The sequence below is a fragment of the Chelonoidis abingdonii genome, chromosome 16 (assembly GCF_003597395.2).
Source record: "Chelonoidis abingdonii isolate Lonesome George chromosome 16, CheloAbing_2.0, whole genome shotgun sequence".
NCBI classification, from domain to species: Eukaryota; Metazoa; Chordata; order Testudines; family Testudinidae; genus Chelonoidis; species Chelonoidis abingdonii.
Window position 1 is genome coordinate 15,804,708 of NC_133784.1, and position 12,917 is coordinate 15,817,624.

The 12,917-nt window shown below is 44.9% G+C and overlaps 1 protein-coding gene across 39 annotated transcripts in view; it reads left to right on the top strand.

The window, feature by feature from the left end:
* SORBS1 (sorbin and SH3 domain containing 1) overlaps positions 1 to 12,917 on the top strand; it is a 297,291-nt gene that overhangs the window by 257,455 nt on the left and 26,919 nt on the right. For 20 of the 39 annotated variants that reach the window (XM_075072814.1, XM_075072822.1, XM_075072823.1 and 17 more), the window contains 4 exons: positions 308 to 354; positions 5,702 to 5,877; positions 9,412 to 9,497; positions 11,787 to 11,954. In XM_075072814.1, coding sequence (XP_074928915.1) covers positions 308 to 354; positions 5,702 to 5,877; positions 9,412 to 9,497; positions 11,787 to 11,954 — 477 coding nt within the window. Of the gene's footprint in view, positions 1 to 307; positions 355 to 5,701; positions 5,878 to 7,170; positions 8,680 to 9,411; positions 9,498 to 11,786; positions 11,955 to 12,917 lie in introns of all 39 variants that reach the window. The other 19 variants (XM_075072803.1, XM_075072805.1, XM_075072804.1 and 16 more) reach the window with 2 other exon arrangements.

Here is a 12,917-nt window from a genome sequence, read left to right on the forward strand (position 1 = left end):
TCTCCTGGTCCTGCCCCGGCTGATTCTCTCTTCTAGCTTTTGGCTTTATTCACAATGACTCATTCGCAGACAATAGAGTAGGCACAGTGAAAAGGCATCGGCTATGCTTAAAACCTGTTGCTGCCCCGAAGGACCCCAAGAAAATTGTTGGTCTTCTGCAGAGACATTGATGTATTAGACTGCATTTAAACTGAAATCTCAATGTCTTCTGAAGGCCAGTATAGCTGAAAAATGACTTAAGCAAGCCATTTTCTTTCTCTTTGCATCTCTTTGTGTATCAATGACTTCTTTGTTTGGACTTTTGCAGAGTACAGCAAGCAGCACTCTGGAAACATCTTCAGACCACTCATCCTAGTAAGTTTTAGAACCACTTGTTTGTTTTGTTTCACAGTTATGGGACTTCTTGGAAGGGGTTCTTTCTGGTGACGCAGATAATATTAGTATGATAATTTGTAGATTAGTTGAGGGTAGAAGGTAGGCTATATAATTTTGAATTAAGTTGGAAGTTATTGTATAATTATTGTTTAGTGGTAGCCGAACAAGGAACGATCATTGTTCTACAAGCCTTCTGTTTAAAAAGCAAACAAAACTGTAACTTTCTTTTACATTAAATTTACAAATAATTGATCATGCTATATGAGACATAAAATGTCTAGTCATCTTGATTGCAAATGGCCAATGAGTGGTCCCATCTCCAACTTTCTAGGCAAAGAAAGCAATTAAATAATTCTCAGACTACAATTTTATGCTGCTATTTTAGAGGAAGATTCAATAGGAGATGTGCTCTGTCCAGATGCATTGCAGATGGAGCCAGTTTACTGTAAAAGATGGAGGGAAATTCCAGAGCAAGATGTGCCAGTTTACCACCGCTGGGGATCCAACACCTCCCTGCTAACCTGTTATTTTCTTTAACTGAAACAAATGTGTAGTATTCCATCTAGGCACATGGATGGGGAGTAGGGAAGAGTATGTTTTCCCCTCTGATATCTGAAAATTTCATGTATATTCATCTTTCTTGACCTTTTATGATATGTGGTTTTGGAATTCTATACAGTTAGTTTTGCACAGTTCGCTTTTGCCTGGGTTCACTTTGCAAAGGAATTTCCTTCCATTATCGTAATTTGGAAGGTGTCCTGGCCTTAGCAAGTCCATTATTTCGTGATTTTTTTTATTTTTATTTTCGCAAAGGAAGGCTAATAACACTAAATAACACTAAATGACATCAGAGTGTGTTGCAAAATATATAAGTGTCACTTATGTTTGCCAATGGCTGGTAAGGATTCTGAATTCCTGACTGCACTCAAAGAATTCCAAGTCTTGTAAGTCTTTCAGTTACATCAAATAACCTTGACTGCTACTTTCCTGGATCACTTCCATCAGCTGAAATCAGTATGCTTCATTCCTCTGTCAGGGCCCTATCCAATTCTCACCAAAGTCCAAGGAAACTCCACCATTGACTGCTGTAGGAGTTCAGTTGGGCTCTCCATAAATAAATTATATGCTCATTATTGGCGAGGGCGGTGAACCAAAATTCCTGAATTTGGCCTCCCTCGAACTCTGTGGAGTGGTTATAATCTCATAATTACCAGTTAAATAGATTAAGTGTTTGTTTCATTCTATTTTTTTTAATTAATTCTATTTAATCAGTTTCCCATATGTATCTATTCTCACAATATTTACTGTTGGTACAATGGTCAAAAGTCTGTATACACATTAATATGTGAAGTTATGTAGGTGTACATATAATTACATTGTATTAGGTAGCACCAAGGCTAGATTTTCAAATGCTAGCACTTCACTTACTCCCACCACATCTGGTGGAAATGAAGAGCTGCCTGATCTTTTGTTTCTCAGCTCGTGGGGTGGGATCATTCTCTCTAGATTTGCATGCAGGGGGGAAGGTATTCTCTGCACATGGATCTGCCCCTGTGGAAGAGCATGGGGTGCTACCTCTAGCAGCACAGGCTCCCCTCTCTTCCTGCCCCCATTGAAGCACTTGGGGATCTGTTCTGAGGGAGGGGAAGGTGGAGGATGGGATGGGTAGCCTGGGAACAGTCCCACATTGTTCCCCTTCCAGCCTTGTGGAGCTTAGGTGGAAAAGGTAATGCTGGCTGTGGCTTTACTGTCTTTTCTGCAGAGCCACCCCTCTCCCCTGGATGACCATGGATCAGAGAATCCTTTGTAGTGTTGCTTCAGTGGAGCCGAGCTGTCATGGCACAGGGATGCTGCTGGCTGCCAAAGCCAGAGTCATATTGCCTCCATGCAGATGGCTCTGGCCTCCCATGGATAGTGGATGCAGGCCCTGCAGCCTGTCTCACAGGGTGGAAAATGAGTGGGGAGAAGTCAGCACTTCCTAGACACTTCTCCCAGACACTTCTCCCTACAGCCTGTTTCACAGGGTGGAAAATGAGTGGGGAGAAGTCAACAATGGGCCAATGGGAGTCTCCCAGACACTTCCTCTCCCACAGATGTTTCCCCAAGAGAGGATCGTCTGGGTCATTGGTCTTTAATTACTGAGCTAAAATATTTCCCGCTCCCAGGTTGTGAACGTCAGGGGAGTAAATATCAGCCTGTAATCACTGGGGCTGCCCATTTGAGCTCCTCAGGAACCTGACAACCAGACGTTGGGGTAAACCTGACTCAGGCTGCATAGTGCTGTGTTTGTGGTACCCATTCTGTGGTTCTGGCTGTGGGTGCCATTGAAGCCAATAGGAGTTTTGCCTGGGAGCCACAGAATTCCCTTCTTTCTTTGTATTTTGTTTTTCATTAGTTCTGTTATTACCCCAGGGCCCTAACTAATGGGAGATCTGGTCTTCTCATGATCTCCTCCCCCATCCAGGAACTGAAATCCTTTGAAAGGACCAAATGTCTTGTAATTCCAACTCCATTAATGGCTTTCTGAGGCATTGAAAGAAGCTGTACCCATCAGGCACCATGTCCCTCCCAAGTAACCAAGCACACACATACATCTGTTAGTATGTTATTGCTGCTAACCCAAATCAGATATACATCTGGGAATCATGGGATCTTAGCCTACTTTCAAATGGTTTCCTCAAATCAGTAAGTGATTTGATATTTTTTTAACTTACCAGGAGTCATACTTTGTCCCCAGTATAGCTTTGTTATAATAAGATTTCATCTTATTATTATTGTCATTGTGGAGTGTCTGGCTGAAGATGCTCAAGCACTAGGGTTGCCAACTTTCCAACTGCACAAAACCAAACAGTCTTGCCCCATCCCCTTTCCCATCCCTTCCCTGAGGCCCTACCCCCACTCTTCCCCTTCTCTGAAGCTCTGCCCTGGCTCATGCCATCCCCCCTCCGTTTGTCGCTCACTCTTCCACCCCTCACTCACTCGCTCATTTTTACCAGGCTGAGACAGGGTTGGGGTGCGGGCTCTGGGGTGGGACTGGGGAGGAGGGGTTTGGGGTGCAGGAGGGGGCTTCAGGCTGGAGGGTGGAGCAAAGGGGTTCAGAGTGTGGGAGAGGGCTCCAGGCTGAGGCAGGGGGTTGGGTTGTGGGAGGGGGTAAGGGCTCTGGGATGGGGCCAAAAATGAGGGGTTCAGGGTGAGGGAGGAGGCTCCAGGCTGAGGCTGAGTGGTTCGGCATGCGAGAGGGGGTTCGGAGCTGGAGCAGTGGTTGGGGCAGAGGAGGTGGTTCAGGGTCCAGGAGTTTGTGTGGGATGATATGGGTTCTGGGCTGGGGGTGTGGGCTCTGGGCTGGGGCCAGAAATGCCGGGTTCAGGGTGTGGGATGGGGATCGGGGCAGGGGGTTCAGTGCAAGGGTGGGTGAGGGCTCCAGTTGGCGGTGCAGGCTCTGGGGTGGATCCGGAGATGAGGGGTTTGGGGTGCAAGTGGGGGCTCCAGGCTGAGGCCAAGGGGTTTGGAATGTGGGAGGGGGTTCTGAGCTGGGGCAGGGGGTTGGGGCACTGCTTCCGGGGAGCTGTGCTGAGCCAGGTAGGGAGCCTGCCAGCCCTGCCAACAGGATTTTTAACGGCCCGGTCAGCCGTGCTGACTGGAGCCACCGGGGTCCCTTTTCGACTGGCCGTTCCGGTCGAAAACTGGACACCTGGCAACCCTATCAAGCACTGGTATCAGATGAGATCTGCTCTTATGAAACACACAACCTGGTTGACTGCTTAGCATGTCTTCTGCCTCTGGAAAAGTCATTTATCCTGTGACAATGCCGACCTTTTGTGTCTGGAAGAGAACAGTGAGCTGTAGGAATAATATTATGTAGCAAACTGCTTCTCAGATTCAGACCTTTGGGGAGATTCCTTAACCTTGGCCTGCCATGGAGTTGTAATCAATCACCTTAGTATCTATTGGTCTAAGCAAATGAAGTCATGTCTATTTTTAACATAAATCTCACAGTCTAATGCCAGGGACAGAATTCTGCTCTTGCATCTGCCTGGCAGATCTGGACTCCAATATTCTGCTCTCCCTACAGGGGAGTTCTGTGCATGTGGGCAGAAAAGAATGTTTCAAATTTGAAACAGTCTATTCTATTTGTGAATGGGAGGCAGCAAGGACTAGTGGTTAGAGCAGAAGCTTAGGTGCTGGTTTTTGTTTCCAGTTTGGCCGCTGACTTACTGAGTAGCCTTAGGCTATGTCTACACTAACGCAATAAATTGACCTATACAATACAACTCCAGCTACGTGAATAATGTAGCTGGAGTCAAGGTACCTTAGGTCAAGTTACAGCAGAGTATACACTACGGTCTCCCGTCGACTTACCTTACTCTTCTTGTCGGAGTAGAGTACAGGGGTTGACTGGACAGCGATCTGCAGTTGATTCGGCGAGTCTTTATTTGACCTGCTAAATCGACCTCTGGTGGTTCGATCTCAGATCGTCAATCCCGGCTGTAGTGTAGACCTGCCGTTAGACCAGGGGTAGGCAACCTTTCTAAAGTGTAAAAGCAGCAAACATGCATCTGACGAAATGGGTATTCACCCACGAAAGCTCATGCTCCAAAATGTCTGTTAGTCTATAAGATGCCACAGGATTCTTTGCTGCTTTTACAGATCCAGACTAACACGGCTACACCTCTGATACTTTCAGAAGCGGTGTGCCAAGTCTTCATTTATTCGCTCTTATTTAAGGTTTATCGTGCCAGTAATACATTTTAACCTTTTTAGAAGGTCCCTTTCTATAAGTCTATAATATATAATTAAACTATTGTTGTATGTAAAGTAAATAAGGTTTTTAAAATGTTTAAGATTCATTTAAAATTAAATTAAAATGCAGAGCCCCCCAGACGAGTGACCAGGCCCCGGGCAGTGTGAGTGCCACTGAAAATCGCTCGCATGCCGCCTTCGGCACCCGTGCCATAGATTGCCTACCCCTGCCTTAGACAAATCCTTACCCTCTCTGTATTTCCATTTCCCCATCTATAAAACATGGGGATAATACTTCCCTGTCTCTCGGGTGTGAAGAGAGGTGTAGCTTGTACAGCTCCTTGAGACAGTGGAATGGAGGATGCTAAAGCAGTGCTAAGTATTTCAAGTGTGATTTCAATACATTCATGGTCTTCAGCTGGAAATCTTACCTCAGCTGTATTGACATGCAGAGGTGTAAGAATCACAGGCACAGCTGAGCACGGGTTCATGAGTGATCTCCTCTGACCTGCTCATGATGCTGTCTACGCACACAGGAAGAGAGAGAAATCAGTCTCTTTCTTTTCTCTTTTAACCCATTTTCTAGCTCAGCCTATTTACCCAGCTACCAGGCAGCAAGGAGAGAGCTGGAACCAGCACCAGTGGACCCTGCTGGCTTGGAGAATGAAAGGCAGATTTACAAAAGTGTGCTGGAAGGTGGTGATATCCCGCTGCAGGGGCTAAGTGGTCTCAAGCGTCCTTCTAGCTTTGCTTCCACTAAAGGTAGGTCAGCAGAGCACTGACCCCTTCCCTCCATTACACACGGTGAGGTGGGTGAACCACCAAGGGCGGTTGGGTCCTTAACCAAACCTAGTGAGGTCTACCTGTCATTCCTCTCTCCTTCTCTGCCTTTCATCCTCTTTTCTGTTCCCCCCCCCCCCCCCCCCGAGCCTGGCCATGCTTTCCCTTCACCCAATCCCCAACCAACTCCAGCTTACCAACAGGGTCAGGACTCTTCCCTTTGCTTTCCCTTATTTCTCTTTCCAACTGCTAACAGTCGGCCAGCACCACCTTCCCCTTTTTCTTCCTCCCTGCAGCACCCCCATGTCCTCTTCCCGCCACCCTGCTGTTGCTGCTGTTCCTGGTGTGCAGTCTGATCAGGTCAAGCAGTGTCTGCTGGCCTGAGCATTATTTCAGTACCATGCACTCTGGGGCTCTCCTGGCTCAACGAAGCATGGGACACCTCTTGACCTGGCAATTGCCTTGGAGCCCATGAGATACAAAGAGAACAGCCAGCCCAGCAGAGACTGGTGGCACTGTTGAGCCTCCACCTTTGAGTTTGCAGCATACTGGGACAGGCGAGAAGCCTGATGCATCTCTGAGCTGGTTGTAAGCTAAAAATGGCTGGGGGCAGAGGAGCTGGTTCTTTTGTTTTCAAAGCCAGTCCTCCTACAAAATAGCATATCACACCTGGGAGTTTCTGTCTTCATCTCCCACTCCCAGCTGTTTTCAGCAAACATAGCTGTGCAAATAGTGCAGAAAGCATACTCAGCCAGTCCCCAGCGAACACAATTGCCGAGGGCCAGCAGATTTGGTCCACTTGTTTTAGTGCAGACGCTTCCTGACTTGCCTGTCCCTGGCAGGAATAATTTACTTGGCAGCTGTTGCATGGGCAGGACCATGGTTGGTCTGATCACTGGCTCACAGTGAAGCTGCTTTTGCAATATTAATCCCTCTGCATCTTTGCTGAGGCCCACATTCTGCTAGATGCTGAGTTGCCTCTTGCATGGTGTGGAGGATGCTCAACATTTGGCAGGACTGGGCCCTACAAGTGCTCCTGGCCTGAAAAAGACCTTCTTCTGATTTTAGAAACTCCACAGCACTGCAGAATTTTGCTGTATCTTTGCACTCGCTTTTATAGTGCATTTTGTGCCATCTCTCTGCTTTTGTGTCTTTTGAACACCAGTTTTTTAAAGTGCATTTTGTGACATCCAAGCATGTTATCTCTCCTTTCTTAATAGCTTTCCAGCATTTAAGCTAACAGGTTGTATTTATTTTATTCTGCATGCTTACCAGTGGATCGTAAAGGTGGGAATGCTCATATGATTGCACCCTCTTCAGTTAATAGCCGAACCTTTAACACTAGTCATACCAGTATGTTAGGTCATGCATGTAAACATAAGAAGCCCTTATCAGCTGCAAAAGCCTGCATTACTGAAATCCTCCCTTCCAAATTCAAACCCAAACTAGCTGCTCCTGCTGCTCTTGTGCAGGACACAAAGGGTATCCTGCTGCCTCATGAGAAAGCGCAAAGCTGTGAGAACCTTCGTAGCTCCAGTGCCTTATTTGATAACAAACAACCTTTCCTAGTCAATGGGGAAAGCGTAGAAAACCTTCTAATGCAATCAAAGCAGGAATATGTCACCAAATCCAGCAGCACTATGAGCCTGCAGGAGTACAGCACCAGTTCTAGGAAGGGCTACCTTCCCAGGAAGAGTGGGATGGAGTTTACAATGCTGTATAAAAATATGCATCAGATCAACAGGTCCAGCATCCACCTGGGCACCATCTCATCCTGCAGTGTGAGGGATATTGCATCCCAGTTTGAGAATGAGCTGAGGGACAGGAGTGAGCAGAGCCCTGGTCAGGAGAATTTGGAGCAAATCCCCAAAGACACTGTCTCATCCCGCATCACTGCCTTCGAGCAGCTGATCCAGAGATCCCGGTCCATGCCTGCTCTTGACTTCTCCAGTGGGCAAAGCAAATCGCCCATCTCTCCACAGTCTAAGAGCTGCCTGAGCTCGGCCTATTCAGCAGAATCCCTCCTGGAGTCGCCAAAGCCAAACCAAGAAGAAGAGGATGCTACCAGCATGGCCGACAACTCCTCTCGCTCCTGCAGCAACATGGAGGACTTGGTGTCAGATCTCAGTGACATTGTCCCCATGGACACACTCTCAGCTTGCACGGACGAGACTGATCTCCAGTCCAACGCATCCAAAGACAGCGGAGGCAGCCTCAGCCATGCCAACAGGCCCCAGAAATATAAATTAAACAAATGCAAAGGAGCTTGCCCGGCTTCCTACACCAGGTTTACCACCATTCGTAGGCACGAGCAACAGCAGGCCTCCAAGAACCCCAGTTCCAAAGGGGACGCCCAGAGGGACAGGCACGCGCTCCCCAGAAATGTCTATCTGATGAGCCCACTTCCCTTCAGATTGAAAAAGCCCTTCCAGCACAACCTGAGAAAGATTTCGCCCGCGGATTGCCTGGGAATCCCGCTGGAATATAGCACTGAGAACCAGAACAACGCAGCTCAGTCACAAGGGTGCCAGGCGGAAAAGAGTCACTACTCCCTGCACAGACAGTGCTGTGAAGACAGACCTCTGGCCCCTAGGCGCCTGTGTTCCTTTGACATTGTGGAAAGGCTTAGCCATTTCCCCAGCATGGAATCCAGTCCAGATAGCTCCATTCTCCGAGCTGATATGCCAGACTCCTTTAATAATGGCAATATTGTTCCATACACTTTCTATCACAGCTTGGATAGAAACAACAACCCACAAAGCGAACTCAGGACATACCCTGGAGGTGGCTATTTGTGTACTTTACCACTGTTACTTTATCTGTCTTCCCACTTTGCTTTTTTCTCCCTATTTTTTGTTGACCCGCCTCTGCGTCATCCAATGCTCATTTTCCTCGTGTGTCTGATGTCCTTTGCGTGTCTTGCTTAGCATTTTTGTTCAGAACTCGTTAACAGTTGCACTTCTGAAAAACAATTTCTGCTGCCTTTTCTAATCACCATCCAGCTCAGTTTGTCTCAAAGGCAACTCCTAGGATGTGAGAATCTTGCAATGAGATAGTCTTAATGCTTTATCACTTGCATATGTGCGAATAGGACACGTCAACCCAGTTGATTTAGTTTCCTAAGGAGCAGTTCCTCCAGGTCTAATTGTGTCTCTGTGTTTCTGAGTGTGCAATCGTGTTTGTATGTGTTTGCATGGGTGGTGACAGTAATATGCTAAATCTTATTTCAATGGCAGCAAATATTTTCTTCACAAAGTCTTTTTATGTTTTTACTCGCTTTCCCACCTCTGTATTATCCTTTGTTTCAATCTGTGTTCACAAGTACAGCCCAAAAGGGAAAAAAAAGATATCCAAAACATTATCAATATTTGACTGAGAATTTGGTCAACAACAACTGAAAATCCTTTCAGCTCTAATGGAAGCAAATCATAGTGCTGTCAAAATATTTTTTTTCCTTTCTGGTGACGCGAGATAAGTCCATCTGTTTTTTAACTGCCTTGTGTTGTTTTGAAGTAGATTCAGAATCACCAAGGCATTTTGCACCAGTCGATTACATGGAAACTCCAGAAGAAATTACTCGTAGACGTCATGATGATAAAGAGGTAAAGCCCTTCCTTGTGGTTTAGAAGCATTTCTCACAGCTAAATATACAGGAAGTACACCACTTGGCCTTACATAGCCTCTGCATCTCCGTACCTACCTATGGAGGAAGTGGTATGTAGTGTTCAGAGTAGCAGCCGTGTTAGTCTACATCTGCAAAAAGAACAGGAGTACTTGTGGCACCTTAGAGACTAACAAATTTATTTCAGCATAAGCTTTCGTGAGCTACAGCTCACTTCTTCAGATGTATAGAATGGAACACACAGACAGGAGATATTTATACATACTTCCACCTTTTCATGTTCTCTGTATGTATAAATATCTCCTGTCTGTGTGTTCCATTCTATGCATCTGAAGAAGTGAGCTGTAGCTCACAAAAGCTTATGCTGAAATAAATTTGTTAGTCTCTAAGGTGCCACAAGTACTCCTGTTCTTGTTATGTAGTAGTTAGAATAAGGGACTCCAGATTTCTATTACTGCATCTGCCACTGATTTGCTGTACAACCGTGGGCTAGTCTCTTCTTGACCTCTCTGAGCCTCAACTTACCCAGTATGTAAACGGGGATAATAATCCTTACCAACCATGCAAGGACTACATGAGAGGTCATTAAGGTTTGCAAAGTACTTTGAGATCTGTGAGAGAAGTATAGTACACTCTTGCTCTAATGAACCTGTTGGAATCCAAGCCTTTTGTTCATAATAGCTAGGGGTTCATTAGACCAAAAGGACAATCAAAATGAATGATACGCTGCTGGGGTAAGTTAATGAAGTGGCTTAAGATAAAAGTGTTCGCTACATTAATTTATTATTAATAATGATACCTGAGGCTAGGAGTTAGTCGTGGAGGGTGAGTTTAGGTAGCATCTGCAACTTCAGCTGGGAGTGTCAGGGCTCCAGGCAGTCAGCCCCTGCAGGAGTGAGGCTCCAGGTGGTTGGCTGTCAGCCCCACACGGTGGGGCTGGGGCTCTGAGACTGTAGTTGGAATCCAGGGACTGGGTTCGTTATGGCCAAGGTTCATAATAATGAAGGCCAATACAGTGAGGATGTAGTGTGTTGTTATAACTCAGCCGATGTGCTTTACAGGAGGGCAAAATGATCTTTCTATAAGCTAACATGGTCTCTTCAGCCAAGTATTAATTAGTAAAGACAAGATTTTCAAAAGCAAGTAGTGATTTGGGGTATTCCCAATTTTAGGTGCCCAATTTGAGACATTTTAAACGGATCTCATTTTCAGAAAGTGCTGAATATTCCATCTCTGAAAACCAGGCCTCTTTACCATGTGTCTGTTTGGGCACCCAAAATTCACCAGCCCCTTGAAATTGTTGGCCAGAATATATACAAACTAACATCATAAGGGAACCACCCAGTCTTTCCAAACCTGGCTAAATTCGATACTGAAGAAAGATACAAACTGTTGACACTCTGGGAGGTTACTAATTTTAGTTAGCCACCTATCTGCTTCTCTGAAAAGCCAGTGACTTAAACTGGGAGATATGTTTTCATTGAAGAATCATGTTATCATTCTGAGTTTAAATAATTTTAACATCTTGCTTTGAAATATTTTTAAGCCCTCCTTTTAATTTCTGTGGAAATACATCTTTTGCTATCTCCTCGTATTGTAAAATATATGAATAGCAACTATCTGCATTCACTGGCACTTAAGGCCCTTGGGTGAGTTAGCACAAAGCTTGGACCACACTCCTGCAGTCAGATCCAGGGGGATGGACACTCACGCCCATAGAATGCAGGATCAAGGGCCCTCATTTCCACTAATCTGCCAAAGGATGCCAAATACTTTTGTTAGTGAGAATTACTTATTTTACTAAATGGTGTTTGTTATGTGAGCCATAAGCAGCTAGGGGGAGATCTGCAAAGTCACAAAGGGTATTTAGCCACTCAACTTCCATTGATAGTCAATGGGAGTTAAGTGCCTAAATGACCATCTGGGCCTGATCTAAAGCTCATTGATGTCAGTGGAAAGACTCCCCTTGACATCCATTGATTTTGGATCAGGTCCTTGGTATGCAGAGTTATTTCATTGTAAATGATCCCATTAAGAACTACCAATAAATAATCTGCTTTAAATACACTGTAATGAAATGTATTTTCTATGCCAAGCTAATCAATTGGAAACCATTGTGTTGTTGATAAAATTGATCTTATATGTTTCTCTAAAGCTGTTGCTATTTGCCGGCACCTCTGAAGTTCTTTATTAAAGTCACATTTGCTGGCAGTCTTCAAATTCCCTAAACTAGATGATTTACTGCCCATTTTATGCAATTTTATGGCAGAAACTTTTAGAGGACCAGAGACGACTTAAACGTGAGCAAGAAGAAGCTGATATTGCAGCTAGAAGGCACACAGGGGTTATTCCAACGCACCATCAGTTTATCACTAATGAGCGGTTTGGGGACCTCCTAAATGTAGACGATACAGCAAAGAGGAAATCTGGGTCAGAGGTCTGTTATAGTTACCTCAGTCTGCTGCTTGACCCAATGCAATATTCGCCTCTCACAATGTTGTGCTTTAGGCCAACATTTGCTCTCCAGAGACTGTTTAATTTTTTTCCCATTCTGGCTTCATTTAGAATTGCTTTGGCTCTTGTGCCTGGTAAATTAATTGATATCTCTATACCAAGCTGTATATGTTAAAGCATGCCTGCTGAGAATTGCTGGTGCACACCTGTGATGCATGCATTTAAATATCAGCTACTTTTAGTGAATCAAAGGCATTTTACATCCCTTGCATCAGACTGCTACGTTGTCTTCTTGTCTGTGCCTTATGCTTAGAAACTTCATGTCTTGTTGATCCTGGTCATGTGACTGTCCTGTATTTTTGTTAGAAATAGAGTATGCTGTTCTCCTTCTTTTGAAAGACGCTCAGTGCTGCTCTAGAAAAGAGTTGGAAGAAGTCCCAGCATGTTTCCTAAACATTACATGATTTAGTCCTTCTAAAAGAGACAAAGGAGGAGATACTTTTCATGTCCTCTCATGGCACTTTTCACAAGAGTTGGGGTGTTTAGGTGGTCAGATGCCACTTCCTGCTTTAAACCATTGTGTATCATGCTGTGTGCTGTTAAACAGCTGCTGTATTTCACCCCAGTGATGAGTGAGGTTGATTCCTGTGTGCAGGACTAACTTTTCCCTCAGTTGCATGGGTGTAACTGAGGCCAGAAATGAACCCGTTGTTTTTAAAGTGCTTTGTGATCTTTCAGAATGAAAGGTGCCATGTGAGTGCAAGATATTAGTTATTATGATTATTATATTACCAACAACTGTAATTATTTTATTTCTAAAATTGCTAATTATTTTTATATTATTATTTCATTGCCATAGTGGCTTAAAAATTATCAAAATATTTTAGGACCATTTTAATCAGCCAACAAAATCATACCCTAAATGCTGTCGATAGACGTGCTCTTA